We start from the raw sequence: 18,199 nt of genomic DNA on the forward strand, positions 1-18,199 counted from the left end.
TCATTGGGAACTAGGAATGCCGCAGTTATAGTAGTGGGAGACTTCAATTGTCACATGTCCGATGAAACTCCTATAGCTTCTAATCCTGGCCTCAGCTCCAGATGTCTGATGACGTACGGAAAGAGGGAGAAGGAAGGACTGGGGTGGATGCAACTGTTCAAATCATGGGACTTGGCTATGATCAATGGCCGCACTGCGGGGGATAGGCCAGGGAAACACACTTGGTCTAATGGATCTTCCTGGAGTACATTAGACTATATATTGATGTGCCCCCAGATGCAGTCAAGAGTGGCTGACATGTGGGTAGAGCCCAACAGTTGGAGCGATCATGCGGCATTACTATGTACATTCCAGACCCTGATTCCTGATACCCCTAAGTTAAACATCGGAAGTATTTTAACTAACTGTTCAGGAACTAGAATAGTTTGGACGGAGAAGAATGTAAGAGCGGCCTCTGAAGCACTTAATCTGAATGTGGCAGATGGCCTGGATGATATCCTGTGTATGTCTGTAAATGAAATTGAAGGGTGGATATCAGGGTTTTCAAATCATCATGCCGCTATCAAAAAGGGCTATATTTTGAAAGAGGGAAGTGCCCCTCGCCCGTATAATGGGGGAATTAGGGATGCTAAGAGAGGGCTTAGAAGAACGATACGTAGCTTAAAATGTCAGAATCTTTCGGGAGTCCTTTATCGCGAGAAAGTAAGAACGGCCAAAAATCGATATAGAGTAGAGTTAAAGGGTATTAAGAGAATAGAGAGGAACAACTGCTATCAGCGACTTGTTAGAACTATTTGTTCTAGAAACTCCTGAAGTATTTGGGCACTCTTAAATGAGAATAGAGCGAAGGTCAAAGGACCGCTCGCTAATCCAATCAATGAGAAAATATGGGAACAGTTCCTCCTTAATCGCAATGCTGAGGAAGATGGGCCCGAGAGTAGCTCTATGGGGAAGCCTCCTATCCATCCCCCCTTTGACGTTTCACCTGAGGCAATATATAACAAAATTGTCATCCTCAAGTCTTCTAGAGCTCCCGGGCCAAATGGGCTTGCGAATGTAGTGATAAAAAAAAACCCGTCCTTTTGGGCGGACCTATTCTCCGTACTATTTAATAAGATCTTTATACTGGGGAAAATTCCCCGATCTTGGCAAACTGCTATTTTGATCCCGGTGTTTAAAAAAGGCACTCGCACAGACCCAAACAATTATAGGCTTTTATCCATGCTGGATGTCACTGGGAAACTTTTTGCCTCTCTTCTGCTCACTGAAATGCAAAAATGGGTAGAGAACACTGGTATACTCAGCAGATTTGAATGCGGTTTTAGGCGGGATTTCTCTACATCGCATAACCTTTTAGTAATGGATATATTGCGTACAAGGGCGCATTGTAGGGGCAAACCCCCGTTGTATGCACTTTTTATTGATTTTAAGGCCGCTTTTGATTCTATTCCGAGAGCGAGGCTCTGGAATAAGCTAGAAGTGCTGGGCTGTCCTACAGGCTTGTTATATTATCTTAGGTTGCTCCATCAAGATACATCGGTGTGCCTTAGACTCAACCAGGAGGGCAACTCGACCCGATACGTGAAGCAAAATAGAGGGGTCAAGCACGGCTGCGTTAATGCACCTCTCATATACAACTTATATGTACATGACATTCCTGCAACTCTTGCTAAGGTAAATAACTGCCCACCAAAAATAGGCAAAGTTTTATGTGCGGTATTGGCGTACGCCGATGATTTGGTAGTCCTCGATAACACCATTGGTGGTCTCAGGCGCTCTGCTCTTACTCTTTGGGAGTATGCTAAGACCAACGGCCTGAACATCAATTTAGAGAAGACTAATGTGTTGAGATTCACTAGGAAAAGAGTAACACGTGTGAATTTGATAGTCCATAAACATTCTATTCTATATGCCCCGTCCTATCGCTACCTAGGAGTGGAAATGGAGCCCCTAGGTGACTATGCCCTCTGCAGACAAGACCGTGTTACTAGGGCTCTTCAAGTGATCTCACTTATTGCATCTTTCACTAATAAACAAGGAGGCTTTACTTTGTGGGGGACCCGCCACCTTTACTTGCAAGTTTTTGCACCTATGGTCATATATGGCCTTGAGTCGTTGCTGACGGTAAATCTGGCGTGGCTCCAAGTGTTAGAGGGAAAGTTCTGGCGACATATGCTAGGGCTTCCCCCGGGTGTGCCGATGGCCCTGGTAAGATTAGAGTTGGGCCTCCCCTCACTCAAGGCTATGGTATTGAAAAGAGGACTTGGTTCTATCTTAAGATGACAAGTGGATCATCCAATCCTTTATTAATAGTTCTTCATCAGGAATTAAGTAAAAAAAACACCACCTCGTCTTTCTATAAAGTTATGGGCAAATTCCTCAATGAAATTGGCTGGATTAACAGAGGGGTAAGTGTTACTAAGGAAATGTTAAATGCACTTGGGAAAAAGGTGGACCTCTGGGACTGGCTGGAGAATTTTGCCCATTTAGACACTCTCAAATCATATCACTTTGTGAAACCGCAGGCCTACCTTTTTCTCTGCCCGACCAGAAGACTCCGTCATTTTATTATTTTGTTTCGATTGGAACAATTACCGACCTTATCCATCATAGGAGCACGGGAAAATATTCCTGTAGTAGAACAAACATGTCGGATCTGCAAATCCCCCTTGTGTATAGAGACAGCAAGGCACTTACTAACTCAATGTGGGGCATTGAAGAAGACAATTGATCATTGCCTGAGTGAATTTGTGCATGATCCGTCCACTATACATAAATTCTCATTTTGGAAGTATTGTACCAATACTTGCAACATGCATTTATTCATAGCACTCTATAATATCTGGCAACAGATAGAACCAGGATTGGGGCTTTAAGTATGTTCAATTATCATTTTATAGGGAAGAATCTATGGTTCCAACTGGGCTCTTTTAAGTCTATAGGATGAGCGTAGTTACAGGTCTTGCCATATGTCATATGGAGCGTTGATTTATGATTTACGATTCATGATTTTATATGTATGATTATATGTGTATGATTTTATGTTAATGTTTATTAATATATGTGTAAAGTTTGAATTTATTTTCAACCTATATCACATTAAAGAATTTGATTTGATTTGGTGGGATGTGTGAAGGAACAGTAGCACAGAGATGTCTTAGCACTGCATGTCCCACCTGAGAATCAGACTTGGAGTGTGTGTCTAAGTAGTAGTGTTGGGTGAAAGTATGAACAGAACTCCAGGTTGCTGCTTTGCAAATGGAATCTAGAGGAACAATTGCAATGAATGCTATGGAAGCCCCTGTGCCCCATCTAGAGTGAGCTCTAGGCGTAACAGATAGATCTCTCTTGCCAAGAGAGTAGTACAGTGTGATGCAATTTACAATCCATTTGGAAATAGCTGATTTAGAGACCGGGTCCCCTTCTCTACAAGCTGCAACAGAGACAAAGAATTGGTTTGTCTTTCTCAGTGACTTGGTCTTTCAATGTAGTATATTACTGCCCTCCTCACATCTAGTGTATGGTGGCTTCTTTCTGCCAAGTTAGTGGGGTTGTGAAAGAAAGTGGGAAGTGTGAGAAACCTAAAGGTGTCTCAACCGCTAGTCCCTGGAGATCTGTCATCCAGGTGGCCAGGACACAGCCATCGCTTTTGGATCCAGTTCCTGGGGGTGGACCAGTGCAGGAGGATCACCTGGATGAGAGGTCTTTGTGGAGTGGAAGTGGGACACCGGATGGAGAGAACAGTATCCCCTTCCCTGTAACACCTTTATCCCATCCTATTAGGTAGGTTAGTTAGGGACGCAACCCCTCTCCACTTTTCCAACACAAACACTTTCTCATGGACCACTCACTGTGAGGGAAAACAGACTAACACCCGAGCCATATACCTGACATGTCCCAATACAATGGTCAGGCAGGGTCAGGCAATTACTGATCATTACACACACACCTCACTTCCATCACACTTCCCCACACGAATAAAAGAGGGAGCACGAAAGAGGAAGTAGAAGTTCCAAGATGGCAGTTTAATACGAGGCAACAGATGACGAGACCGAAGAGAATTCCAAGGAGAGAAGTAACCTTGACCTTTACACCGAAAGACCGTAACTTTCATAAGCCTTTGAGAATAGTAAACGTAAGACCTGGAATCAAAGCTGAAGTGTCCAACATTGTTTGTTTTTTATTTGTACTGCGTGCCAAACCCAAGGGTATCAGGGCGCATTTGCACAAAGGGTTTAGTTAACTTTCGGCACGAGTTACAATCATTACAGTAGGGTAAGTTACAAAGGTTACAGTTACTTTGTACAAAATAGAACCAGAAGTAGTATGTACAGAGTGTGTCGGAGGTACCCATGGCTCTCCCGCGCCGATAGTCAAGGCGGAGCAAATTGTTTGCCGCTGTGGTACTGTCCTTGGCTCCTACAACAAAGCAACACCAGTGTAGGCAGCACAGCCGGTGAGTTGGGGAGACTGATACCAGCCCGGTCCGTGAGGAAACCAAGGTTGCAAGCGGCAACATTGTATAAAAGAAAATGAAGAGAACAGTGCATAAAGTGTATGTGGCAAGTGATGCACACATAATTAAAGCAGCAGATGATTGACTGAACTTTGAAGCCAAGACAGATACCGTAAACAGAGTGGTCCGGCACCACATGGGTGTTCATTCAAAAGTCTCTGTTAGGTATCCAACCAAAAGGTGACAAATGTTAAAAGGAAGGAATTGTAATATCGAAGTGGTTCTGCGACGGGTCAAGCCAAGCCCTGTGCACATTCAAAAGTATTTGATACTTGATTGAAATTGGTCCGAGCCCAGCTGAGGGAGACTAATTGTATTAAAAAGGGATCTGAGCCCGGCTGAGGGGGAACCTGGGTTTGACCGTGAGCCATCCAAACAGGATATCCTGCAAACATTATGAAAAAGGGATCTGAGCCCAGAGGAGGGGGGAGCCAAAGGGAACGAACATTGTACTAAAGAGATCTGATCCCGACTAAGGGGGATCCGGGTGAACAGGCCCTCTGAATGAAGAGACTTTGGGAAATAAAGAGACTTGCGTACAGAAGGTCCTGATGCTAATGATCAAACTGTATCCTCGCGCTAGAGAAGCCAGAGATTGTGCTACGCTCAAGGGTACCACCTTGTCCAGTGCTGAAAACATGGGAAAGGGAGGCAACCGGCCTGAACATGCTAACATATCATTTTTTAACACTTTTTTCTTTTTTTCATAAACACTACACCCCACACTATTTGTATTTAGAGGTAAGGATTAGCAATAGGTTTTTTAGTATAGGCCCTTTTATGTTGACAAGACACCACAAGGACTGCGTTAATATTATTTGATGGTCGTAGCTTGCTCCCAACAGTACATTTAGTATTAGATAGCCGTTTATCATACCCTTCTTGAAGTTCAATAAACACCCTTGAACTGTGTGGTCACTTGTGTCTGTCTTACTGTTGATACCATGCCTTCCTGACAGAAGTTCAATCGATTGGTTCACATGGAACTTTGGGGGGGTGGGGTATATATATATATACCTACCTTGTCTTTGTGAATAGTCACAAAACAGCCCTGGACTGAAAGGGCCTGCAGTTCACTAACTCTCCTTAGCGAGGTGATGGCCATTAAAAAGGCAGTCTTATAGTTGAGAGCCTTAAGGCTAGCCTTGTGCATGGCTTCAAAAGGAGGTCCCATTAATCTTGTGAGAACAATATTAAGTCCCATCCGGGAGTTGGGTTGGAAATAAGGGGGTGAAGTCTTTTTTACCCCTTTCATGAAAGCCTTAATGACAAGCATCTTCCACCATGAAACCTTGCTCTGGGATGTGGTATACACAGAGAAAGCGGTTAGGTGGACCTTAAGTGAATTAAAAACAAATCCCGAATCTAACGTGTGTATTAGATAAAGGACGATATCTTTAGGAGAGCAGTCAATGGGGTTGACGTTCCTTAGCATTGCACCAGAAAACGAAGCGTTTCCACTTATTGGAGTAACAATGTTGGGTGTTAGGTTTTCGTGCCAAGCTGCTAAGTTGAGTGTTTGGGGGCACGGATGCAGTGCCCCCCCCCCTCCCCAGTCTTGTGACAGCATGTTGTACAGGCATGGCAGTTTCTTGGGAGGGGACACTGACATTCCCATGAGACGGGAAAACCATGGCTGTCGATGCCACTAGGATCATAGTGATTGGTTCCTGGTACATCTTGTGCACTATCCTGTTGAGGAGAATCGGGGGTAAGGTGAAGGCAATTCTCCCAGACAATGTTATCCAGAGACCGTTCCCTTTGGAGCGTGTCTGTGGGTACCTGGAGCTGTAATCTGGGCATTGGGCGTTCCCCAGAGTCGCGAACAAGACGATGTCTTGGAAACCCCACTCTGCAAAGACCTTGAGTAGAATGCGCTCTTGCAAGTGCCACTCGTGCTCTACGGGTAGATCGAAGTCCCTGCTGAGCATGTCTGCCAGACCACTGTGTTACCCTGGAACATGTTACAAGAGGAGGAAAATGTCATGTTTGAGTGCCCACTTGCAGATGTTCTGGCACAGTTGGATAGCCCTAGAGAGCGAGTGCTTCCCTGCTTGTTCAGGTAGTACATGTCCGTGGTACTATCTGTAAGGATCAGAACTGTCTTCCCCTGTAGATGCGGTTGGAAGGCTTTCAGGGCTTTGAACACTGCAAGCAGTTCCAATAGATTGATATGATTGGAAGCTACTGATGGGAACAACACGCCGTGCACTGTCTGTTGAAGGAGGTGAGCTCCCCACCCCGACACAGATGCGTCCGTTGTGAGAGTGGGTTCTACTGCGGGGGTGGTAAAAGTTTTCCCCTGCAGAAGGTTTTCCTTTGAACACCACTACAGAGACTGTACAAGAGCTGTCGAGACAACCACTAGATTGTCCCACTGGCCTAACACCATTGGCGCGAGAGCCACTCCTGCATGGGGCGCATGCGCAGACGAATGTCTGGAAACTAGGAAGACGCAGGACTCCATCAGCCCTAGCAGGCGCATGGCCTTGCGTACGGTTACCCAATCACTGGCTACAAAATGAGGGATCTGGAACAGCATGTTGTGAACCCTCTTGTTGGAGGGGAAGATGAGCCCGTCTTCTGTCCGAATTAGGGTCCCCAGAAACTGTTTCATTTGGCTGGGGACAAGACTTGACTTCTTTGCGTTGATAGAGAACCCTAGATGGAATAGGAGATCTACCGTCTTCTGGGTATTCCCCAGACACATTCCGTACGAGTCTCCGGTTTTGTGCCAGTCGTCGAGGTAAGGATACACAGGGATGGACTGCCTACGCAGGTAAGACGCTGCCACCGCTAGTACCTTTGTAAACACTTCGGGGCTGAGGCAATGCCAAAGGGGAGAACCTTGAACTGATAGTCTATCTTGAACCAGAGGTACTTTCGGTGCGCTGGCAACAATGAAATATGAATCTTTCATGTCCAATGTGGCCATGTAATCCCCCTGCTGCAGCAGTGGGATTACGTCCTGAAGAGTTGTCATCCTGAACTTTTGTGGTTTTACATATTTGTTTCCAGGACGCAGTACCCATGGGCAATGGTCTTGAGTACCCACTGATCTGATGTGAACACCTCTCAAGCGTTGGCAAAAAGATGTTAAACGTCCCCAGACTGGGAAAGTGTGGGAGGGGACCCGTACTGCCGAGACATTTGGAGGTGGTGGCCGGGGAGTTTCTATCTCTGCCTTTCCCTCGTCGAAACCCTCTTTGTTGTTTTGATGAAAACCACCAGAGGAGTCCTGTCCGGCGGCCCAGTTGGATCCTCCCGAGCTATACTGTCCTTGTGGGGTGCTGGACGAAAGACTTAGCCGAGATCTGATTAAGCGAGTCTCATGCTCCGTCTTGGTGGTTTCCAAGGCCTCATTGGCGGCTTTCCCGAAAAGGTTGGCATCCTCCACTGGCTTGTTAATGGGGGAACATCTACAAAAAAGAAGAAATGGACAGTTTCCATCTCAGGATGAGCTCTCTCACACTCCCCTATTCGGGTTTCCAACTGTGTTCGAAGTAGTATAAAATTGTATTCATTTGTTTCTTTTATGATTATACATGAAATCATTGAAATCATTGATCCACATTTCCAATTATGATTTTCAGTCTCCTTATTTATTCCTGACCACTCAGTGTTTCAAAATTATAGCCTATGCATTTCGGACTTCCGTCCATCATCAGGGCTTTAAACACTGTGGGTCTTCTGCTTTTAACAGATCTCTGCTCTGTAGATGTCTGAGCAGCGCTCGTACGCAGTTCCTTTCTCAGGTGCCGCTGTATTGACAAGCCGGCTGCTCACAAAGAGCCGCCGCTGTCCGTTGTGGCGTACTTGTGTACTAATTTTCACAACTTCACATCAGCCACACTCTTGCCATGTGCACACTGTGAGTTCTTTAGTTGGAAGGTCGGACACAACAGCGCTGACTACACTGTAAACGGCAATCGCACCGCTTGCACAAACCTATGCGAAATGAGACATCTACCTTCCAACTGCAGATGAGCCTGAGGGATCAGGAGGAGGAATAGTCAGTGGAGAAGGAGCTGGGTCCTGATGCAGGGTCTTGGAGAGAGGTGAGGAGGCCGAGAAATAGTCATTGGGCAATTTAGAGGACTTATTGGGGTCCCAAATGTGCAAACTAGCTGTAGAAAGCTTCTCCTGATGTTTCTGGAGCGTTTGACAGTGGACCCGTCTCAGCGTGTCTGTCGGCACTACCGAATCTTTTGGCGCTACCGCGTCAGAGACCGTAGGTTTAGTGGGTGCGCCTGCTGAAGAGGAAGAAGATTTACTGCAATGCGTAGGCCGCGCAGGCGGGTGCGGCGAGGGCGCCGAACCGCGAGGTCCAGAAGGCCCTGCCAGGGAATTTCAGCAGGCCTGCGGGCATGGAAACTTTCCTCGACGGATCCGCTGGGGGAATTTTAGGGGTTGTGTGCTTTGAAACAGGTGGTGCGTGTGTCCCTGTCAATGTGGTGTGACTTCCCCATAGAGCTGCAGGAGGCATGCTTGTCGGGGATGGACACGTGGGAGCTTGAGGGCTCCACAGTTAGGTCAACGGCCTCCGAATCTGACCCATGGCTGCCGACAGACTCCTCGTCATCGGCACTGGCGCCGGTGGGTGAGTGACCCTCGGCCTGCATAGTGTAGGCCGTCCACCATTGTGTATGCCTGTCTTTCAGGGTCTTGGGCCGAAAGAGTTTGCAGGCTGTACAGTGACGATCGTCATGATCACGAGGAAGACACTGTTTGCATCGGCAATTGGTGTCTTTCCAAGGGAATTTTCTGTGTCAAGACAGGCAGAATTTAAAAGGCGTCTTCTCCATAGCAGAGAGAAGCGGCAGCCAGATTGAAAGAAAGGGGAAAGAAAGGGTAAAGAAAAGGCATTCTTAAGAGAAGTCAGTACAAACAGGGCCCCACTCTCGCTACTGTAAAGGCCGGGCCGGAGGGCTAGGGCCATGTGCAAACAGGCACTGAGCAGTCAAAGATGGATCGTCAGCAGGCAGGAGCAGGCATTGAACAGCTGTCGAGTAGCCGTTGAAGAACGGGCATCAGCATATAAAACTAACGAGCTCCGCATTATGTGCGACTGACGAGTTAGGCAGAAAAAAACAATCTGGTGGGACCTCGATGCGTGAAGGATTTTGGGTACATTACACATCACATTAGATCACGCCCAAGTCGATGTCCCTTTTCGATCTTCAAAAAAGACATGTAATACTCCATGATTACCACTAGATGTCAGACTATATGCACAGCATGTGATTGTAAGCAAATTCACAAGCATCAGAATGATTCTTACTGTTATTATTGTTTACTTTCTTAGCTTTATTCGGCAATAGTAACATCAAAGCAGACAACAGAACATACAAAACAGTATCAACATTTAAAAGCACAAATATAAAATAATATTGCTTACATCATTATAAAACACTTTCAAAATATTTCATCAAGCTCAACCTCAATAACCAAGCCCTCTGCAAATATTTGGCCACACAAAAAAAAAAAACAGATTGAGATCATCGCTTTTCCTGCATAAGTCTGTGGTTTCCACTGTGCCTCGGATGCCCTTTCTCTTAAAAATTGACTTCATGTAATTAGCGCTAAGGACTTTGTATTTGGGGCAGAGTAGCAGAAATGGAGTGCATACTCATACAGTGCCCCACACACCAGGCATTCAGTGCTGTTTTGTATTTCCATTTTTCGTGTAAAAGATGCCAGGGTCAGCGTCCCTGATCTGAGATTTTAAAAAAAGTGAGCAAGCAACGGCTGGCTGGAGAACATCCAGGTATTGCTCGTACCCAAAGATCACCTTGACATGAATATATTGTTCGCAGGAGAGCCTGGCGCAGGCCACCTCCATTGTTCGTTTGCAGTCCTATCTGCATCCAATTTTGCCATGGTCTTAGAGTTGGCCTGCATACAGGTCGGGCTGTCCCAGAGCGATCCAACACCCAATCTCATACACCAGAATTGAATGTGCTTTGACCACGGCGTTGAATGGCTACCATCCAACGACAAATAGTTGGTCAGCAACTCTCAAACATCTGTAATCCCGGTGCTGTCCATGCCCGGACCCAGAAAAGAAAACTTTTAGTGGATATAAGATATTCAATCGGTCTTAAGTCACACTCCATGTGCAATATTCCATTGGGGCGTTTCTAGGTTGCGATAGAAGAGACTTTATGAAGGCATTTCCGGCCACACTCATAGAGCCAATTTCAGTGTGGCCCCAGGTTTCTGCGCCATATACTGAGGCTGGTATAGCTTGTATTTTATACAACACTAAGGCTGGAGTCAAGGCACCCCTCCCATGTAGGTGGAAGAATTTCCTAATGCCCCACTGTACTTCCTCAAGGTCAGCCCAGCTTTTGTAGCCTGCTCGTTCCAGGTTTCATTCTCAGTAAAGCATAGGCCCAGGTAGTTGTAGGTATTGGCCTGCTCCAGCTTTGTTCCTTCAATTTCTATGCTGACCTGAATATGCTTAGCTGTCTTGTATCTAAAGACCAAGCTTTTGGTTTTAGATTTGTTTATTTGTTATTATATACATTTCATACTTGGTCTTTACTGGGATGGGTATGTATGTTCCATTTGTTATTTTCGGTCCCCCAACAGAGTCGCCCACTCTCCCCGTTACCTTTCTTTCTCCGGGATAGTGTCACCAGGCTTGCGGTTCACACAGGGCTTTCTACAGTGATTGTCAGTTTGGCTTCTCAGCTCTTTGTTTCCTCTTCATTCAGCACACTCTGTTATGCCTTCAGATTAGTGGTCTCAGCGTTGTTTTGGGACTCGCAAGTTCACCCGGCTTCGGTCACGTCATCACTCCTCACTCGGTCACTCCTTGGGCACTGCGTTAATCCTTCAGCTTCTCTTACTTCAGCTTTTCCTGAGTGTAAAATTCCAGGACTTGCACGCCAGCTTCTTCTCAGCACCTGAAGCAGAGCGTCAGTTTCCTTCAGCTCTGCCCTCACAGCTGACTTGGAACTCCTGTGCTTCTCTTATTCCCAGGTCTCCTTCTCTCGGATTTATGATGCTGCCGTGGGACTTCCCCAGCTGAGCGTCAAAGTCCTTCTCTGTCCTGCTTGTACTCTGTACTGCTCCAGTTGTTTTCTTTGTGTCAGTACCACATAAGTATATCTTTCCAGGTTGGCCCAAGGGTTCTACATAACCATACCAGTTTATTCTTCATGTTTTCTTCTGGTAGGTGTTATTACTGATGGTTAGGGGGTTCCTCATTGGAACGGGAGTCCTTGTCCCCAAGGAGGGGATCTCTCCCTGTGAGGTCACACTTGCCACTACCCCCAGGGAGGGTATTAAGCAGCACGCTCACCTTCATAGCCTCACAGTGAAAGCCTCCCCCATGAAGAAGTGACTGAAACCCGTGATTTGTTAAATCAGGCACTGCATGAAAAGAAAATTAAGAGCATTACTGTGTTCACCCACCATTTTTCAACAGGGTGTTTGCATCAGCCTGAGTGGTGTTGTTCCCTCGATTCATTCCTTGATCAGACTAGATTTTGACTGTTTGGGTCTCTCAGATTCCTAGATCGTCAGCCTGCTCTACTGGACCCTATTTTGCCTTACAGATTTAGATTATTTGGAACTCCCAGTTCCACAGACCTGGCCTGTTCTATTAGCCCCAGACTTGTCCTTCGTTTTAGGTGAGCATGATTTCCAAGTAATCTGGCACGGCTTGCTTTTGACACAGCAACGGCTTACTCCCTCATATTATTACTTGTGACTTTGCATTTCTTTATCACTATGTTTACTTTATTACTTCTGGGGAAAGTAGGTAGGATGTCAGACCTATGGCGTAGTGACTGTGATTATTGTCAAAGTGTCCTTCCATTGTGACTCCTCTTAACAATTCACCCTCAGCTGTTCTCAGACAGGGAATTTCTTCACCTTCCCTGGATTGGTAAAGCATCCATCATAATCTACTGTTCTCCTATCTTAGTTGTGTCCTTGCGCCACCTGGGGTATGTCTCTTGTGGACTTGTGGTATTACCGGTCTCAGGACTCTGGACATCTTTCCAGCAAAAGAAAGAATTCACCAATAAGTTTTGGTAGTATGGTTTCCTAGGTGGATAGAGAGCAGAAGAACTATTCTAAAAGTATTACTTGTATGTATTGTAAATTGCATTACCCTATTCCTGTTGTTCATTTAACTAACAGCAAGGTAGAGAGCCGGGTGGCATGCTTCCCAACCTTTTGTCCAACTTCCCGGCTCAAGTTTATTTATATATTGCCTTGGCTAGGTAGTTAGAAGGCAGCCTTTGTGCTCTCTGAGGGCCATATGGTGTGGTTATGTAAGGTCTGACACATGGCCTTGTTTGCTCTTCTCAAGGCTTAGTCGTGTTGCGTGCAACACAAACATGAATTCTCAGGACTACGATCAGTGTGTCAAGTGGTAGTGCAGAGACTCCACAGATTGAGTGCAGCCTTTTCCACATGTCTCTGCAAGGGGACGTTGGAGATTTGACAGAGGCACTATACTTCCTTCCTATGCTCAGGCCCGGTGTGAACCCAAGGCGGTGTGCTCAGGAAGAATCCTGGCAAAACATGATGAATGAGGGAGCCTTGGACTGGGCCTCAGAACTAGTACAGGTTTCCATTCTGACTCCCCCTGGTGATGGTGTTTATCTCCCGCCTGTGTGTTTTAAATGTAGTACATTCCTTGGTTTCTCAGTTGAGGTATTTAGGTCTCCTGGGACAGTGACTCATTGAGGCACCACAGCAAGGTACAGCAGAAGTCTTTGGAGTGAGCTCTGACTACTATCCAGTGTTTCTTTTCTATACGGAATGGAGAGGGTCTAACTGACCCCCATCATGCTGGTAATGTCTTTTTAAGACTTCCCCTGAATGAAATGCCTTTTAGACATGGAATTTAAACTCCAAGAAAGGAACCAGGGCTAAGATCAAATACTGTATCTTGTGTCAGAGGGTTAGGTATGTGACTATGAAAGACACCAAGACCATATGTTGTAATTCAATTTCTTTATTATGGGATGTGCCACAAGAATGTACAAATCAAATGTAAATGGGAACTTCAAAAGATCAGGTTGGTTCTCCCTGAATGGGATTGGGTCCCTTTGACCAAGAGACCCTTCCCTTATCAAATCCTCTTCTGTTGGTGGTGGGCTCCTTGGCCTTCCCAGCATGTGCAGCAGTGTCCCAGTTCATACAATTCGGGAAAGGTTACCGAGCCCTTTGTCAGTTTGTGTATGTGGGGTGTCCCTGGGGGGCATCATCTGCTTTGGTGGGAGCTAATTAGGTCAATTTGACAAGTTTATGTTTTCCATGACTGTATATTTTTAATAAGGAAGTAGTGCACTTTAGTTCAACATTCTTCCCAGTGCAAAATAGACTTGTGGGACTTGTGAGTGGAGGACTGGGGAATGAGAAACACGGGGTGGTTATCGTATTCTTGTTATGATACATCTTTTCTCATTTAAAGCCATTTGGTGATCTGCATGCAATTCTTTTATGCCTAATATGAATGTTATAGATGTTTTTGTGATGGAATTGGCTACATTGGTTTTTAGAGTTATGCTTGCTGGTTCCTTTGCCATGTTCTTTTGAAACCTCAGCATTTGACCTTCAGTGCTCTGGTGAGTTTATTATTTTGGTCTGATGGAGTTTATTGCTGGCTAATGTGTTTATGATGGACAGCTTTCTGATGAAGCTTATGCCTACGGGCTATTTATAGGTGGCTAATAATTTGTTTTTTTATGGGATGCTTGCTGTGTCCATTTAAGTTCTTCTTATTTTAGGTCCACTGAGTATTTTTAACATAGTTTTTATGGTTCTGAAGGAGATGGGTCGGGAGAGGGGTTGTCACACGGGATGAGGCAAAGCTTTCTTAAATTGATTTTTTCCACAGGTGCGTTGGGGATAATATTTGGACAAATATGTGTTTTGTACACCAGCAGAGAACGGCTAAGGTATGGATAACTGTGCAAATGGATGGGTTTCATTACAATTCAATGAACAGATGAGAAGGTTGCTTCTATTATGAAGAGACTTCTGTATGCATCTTTAAAGGGCACAGAGAGCCAAGCCAACATTCCTGATTGACAGGCAGGTTCAGTCGAGTGTTTAGTTCCTCCCAAAAAAAGCATATGGACTGCACAGCATTTGGAATAATATGATGCCATCTGTGTGTCAATGTAGGCTGATGAAGTTACTGAAAATATTATGAAAGTCTCTATGGAACGAAAAGTGTTATACAGAAATATTGTGCCTTTTTCTTACTCTCAAATACACAAGATACAATTTACTTTTCTCTTTGTGTCAGTGTTTACATGTCAGGATCGATAGTCTTTAGACTCACCTGAGTCTTTCAGCGTGATGACTTGATGAAGTGTATACCTGGTGTGTCTTCTGGCGGGAGTGGGTGTCGTGAAGATAGGGGCGAGCGTCTCCAGACGTCACCCTGCCAGAATAGAGGAACACCTAGGCGGGGTGGAGTCCGGTGCAGAGTGCCATAATACAGGGGAAAAATATCCAATAGGAAGGAAAAAACCTGTGTTGTAATGCGGGTTCTGCAGGAGTTCCGTATTCCAGATTGCAAACAGGAGTAGCAAAGGAAACAGACGACTCCAAAAGTAGATTGATCCAGGAAGGCAAAACGGAATCCAGAGCAGGTTCCAGATACGAACAGGGACTGAGACAAATCAAATAGAAGGAAGTTGGAAAAACAAGCCTAGGGAGGAAGGCAAGGAGGACCAGGAAGGGACTTGAGATGGAGAAGGCTGAAAGAAGAAACGAAAAGGGGAACAAACAAGAAGTATACAATGTGCTGAGCAAGGCAGTAGCAAATGTATCTAGCGTTGAGATGTGAGGTTCACTACTGCAGGTCGTGTGTTTTGACCGCGGAGAATGGAAGCAGCAGTGAGGAGTGGAGCGGGCAGGAAAACACTAAAGCAACCAAAGCGCAATCGCTCAGCATTGCGGGCTGACATGTTGCAAGTAGAAATGGCACCAGATAGACACAGAGACAGTCATGATGATCATAGGGAACAGGGCCTGTACACTGTGACAGCGCGCCAATGCTGTATGTGATCCTTCTGGGAATTTTTGTACTGGAGACAGCAGCTTGCGCATCATCAAGGGTTTGGTAAAAGCCTTGTGTACCACAATTATACCATCTACACTGTACACATACAGGTTTGTAATTAGTGGGTGCAGAGAGCCATTTAGCTCCTGTAGACTAGAAGGCGTGGTTGGGCTTGAAACCAACAGCTACCAGGAGCAGCTACCTCTGACTCCCCAGGTCAAATGGTGTCATATAATCACAACAATTTGACATGAACTCTTTTGGAATATGTGCAAAGGAGCATTAGGACATATCCAGGAAACATTTAAAGCATAACAGGACCTATATAATGGCAAAAAGGTATAGGTAGCATCTCATGTGGAAGTTCGATTTTTCTATCATTCTTTGTTGAGCTCCTGGCTCACCAGAGTGAATTCCTGTTTACTGGGTGATCCCAGGAGCCACATTTAGATCCTGTTCATGAAATCCTTAAGTTGATCCCTGCAAACATTTGCATATGATGACCATACAGTCTAATACAGTGATTGCACAAGCTGTGGGGGCAGGGCCCGTGTTGTTTCACCAGGGCAGTAGTATACAAGAAGCACCACATGCAGAGATGTTCTGACTCTGGTATGTGCAATCACCGAAGTGTGGTGTTTGAAATGTTTATTTCCACAAGTTCTGAACTGCAGTTAATGTGTAAGGGGGATTAGCCAGCACTTGTACAAGGCAATCTGAAATACTTAACATGCCATTAAAATTAAAAGTAAAAGAAAAGGTAGCACACTAATGTTCCCTGATAAAGCTTTCTGAACTGTTACGGACAGTTATGCATCATGAACAATAAAATTGCATAAATGTTTTTTTAAAAAAAAACAAATATTTTATCAGGAGAATTTACAGTACCTGTATTTTTGGTAAAATGGAGAGAATGGAAACTGCTATGCATAGAATCATGTTAAAACTGATGAAGAATTTGTTCTCAATGCATCCATCAGACTTTGTGTAGAACACATAGAAAAGGACAACAGCAATTCCAGATAAGATATAGTTGATGGAGGTTGCAGACAGCAGTGCTGTAAAAAACAGAAATGGACAAAATCAGTGATGACTCAGTGCTTGCTGTTTTTGACATAATATTAGTCACACTCTGTGTATATTATTTTCAAAGTTGGTCACACTATGATATTTTTTTTTCCAAATTTGTTTTTATTGTTTTTTTAAACATACATATACCCATAAAGAGCACTGGCACAACATCACATAGATCATGTATGAAATTAGGAGGAAAGGAAAACAGAGTAAGAACTAAGAAATTCAATTAACTGAAAATAACTTTGAGGGGGGGCTAAGCAGGACGAGAAGGAGTGCGGGGAGTATGAGTATCACAGTTAGTTTAGTCAGAGGGGAAAAACAACCCCCACTGTTTGGTTATGGGCTTAGGCCAAGGTGGGGATCCTCGGAGGTTGGAGGTCGGAATTGTGAGAAGCCCTGTGGGTTAGTTTTCTGCTCTGGCTGTACTGCGCCCTTGCCTCTCAGCTTTCGACCTGACCCTTCAGTCTTGGTTCCCCATACAACAGAGGGTCAGGGGGCGTCTCGCCTCTCCTGGGAATTGCTGTGTGTAGTCCAGGAAGGGAGCCCAGGTCCGGTCAAACTTTAGACTATTCCCAAATCTGACCGCTGTGATCTTTTCGGCTGCACATATTTTCTAACATTTGGACCACCACAGTTGAGTAGCTGGGCCCTCTGGGTTCTTCCAGAGTAAAGCAATTGAGATCTTCGCGGCTGTTGAGAGGTGAGAGCATAAGTCCGCCATGCGGCCAGTTAATGGAAATTGGCCTTCCCCGGTGGCTCCCAGCAGAACGATTCCGGCGTCCCATGGGATCGTGAGACCAGTTATTGATTTGATTTGGCCAAGGACATTCCTCCAAAATTGGGTAGCCTTTGGACAAGGCCAGAAGAGGTGGAACAGTGAGCCCAAGTCGGGGCAACCTCTCCATCATTGTGAGGGGATGGCCGCATTACATTTGTTCAGGATCTCTGGGGTACAGTACCATCTGTAGCACACTTTAAATGCCCCTTCTTTGTTAGTCGTATATTTTGAGCTTTTGTACGCCCGGGACCAGATGTGTCTCCACTCCTCCGGTTCGATGGTTCTGCCTATGTCTCTTTCCCACTTCAGCATATAGGGCTCTCTTTTGGACGGGTCAGTTCGGTCCAATAGTTTGTACAGTGCAGATACTTTCCCCTTAGGGGGGCTTGAGGTAAGCGTGCGTTCAAGGGTTGTAAGTTCTCTGCAGCCATGTTTCTTAACGGACACGCTCGACAGCCAGTGCCTCAGCTGTGTGTATCGGAACCTCTCCGTCTCTGGGACTTGGAATTCGGTTTTGCAGGCCTCGAAATTTAGCGGGTTTATGTTTTCAAAAAAGTCCGCCATTATCCTGAGCCCGCCCTCCCTCCATTTGGCAAAGTTTTCTTGGGCCATGCCAGGGGAGAAGTCTGGGTTGTCCCAGATCGGAGACAGAGGACCGGTCGCGCTCTTGTATTTACACAGGCGTGCTGCCTTCTTCCAGCTTGTCACTGTGCTCCTTGTCACAGGCAAGGGGCCTGTCTCCCCAGAAGAGTCAAGGTCCTTCACGTACGGGTGTGCTTCAATCGGGGTC

The 18,199-nt window shown here is 45.5% G+C and overlaps 1 protein-coding gene across 4 annotated transcripts in view; it reads right to left on the reverse strand.

Moving 5' to 3' along the window:
* The window catches only part of SERINC3 (serine incorporator 3), a 967,471-nt gene that overhangs the window by 617,163 nt on the left and 332,109 nt on the right, over nt 1-18,199 (reverse strand). For all 4 annotated transcript variants that reach the window (XM_069651326.1, XM_069651327.1, XM_069651323.1 and 1 more), the window contains exon 6: nt 16,443-16,612. In XM_069651326.1, the coding sequence (XP_069507427.1) occupies nt 16,443-16,612 (170 nt within the window). The remainder of the gene's footprint in view (nt 1-16,442; nt 16,613-18,199) is intronic.

Source organism: Ambystoma mexicanum, chromosome 3p, assembly GCF_040938575.1.
Source record: "Ambystoma mexicanum isolate Mex_15411 chromosome 3p, UKY_AmexF1_1, whole genome shotgun sequence".
Lineage (NCBI taxonomy): Eukaryota > Metazoa > Chordata > Amphibia > Caudata > Ambystomatidae > Ambystoma > Ambystoma mexicanum.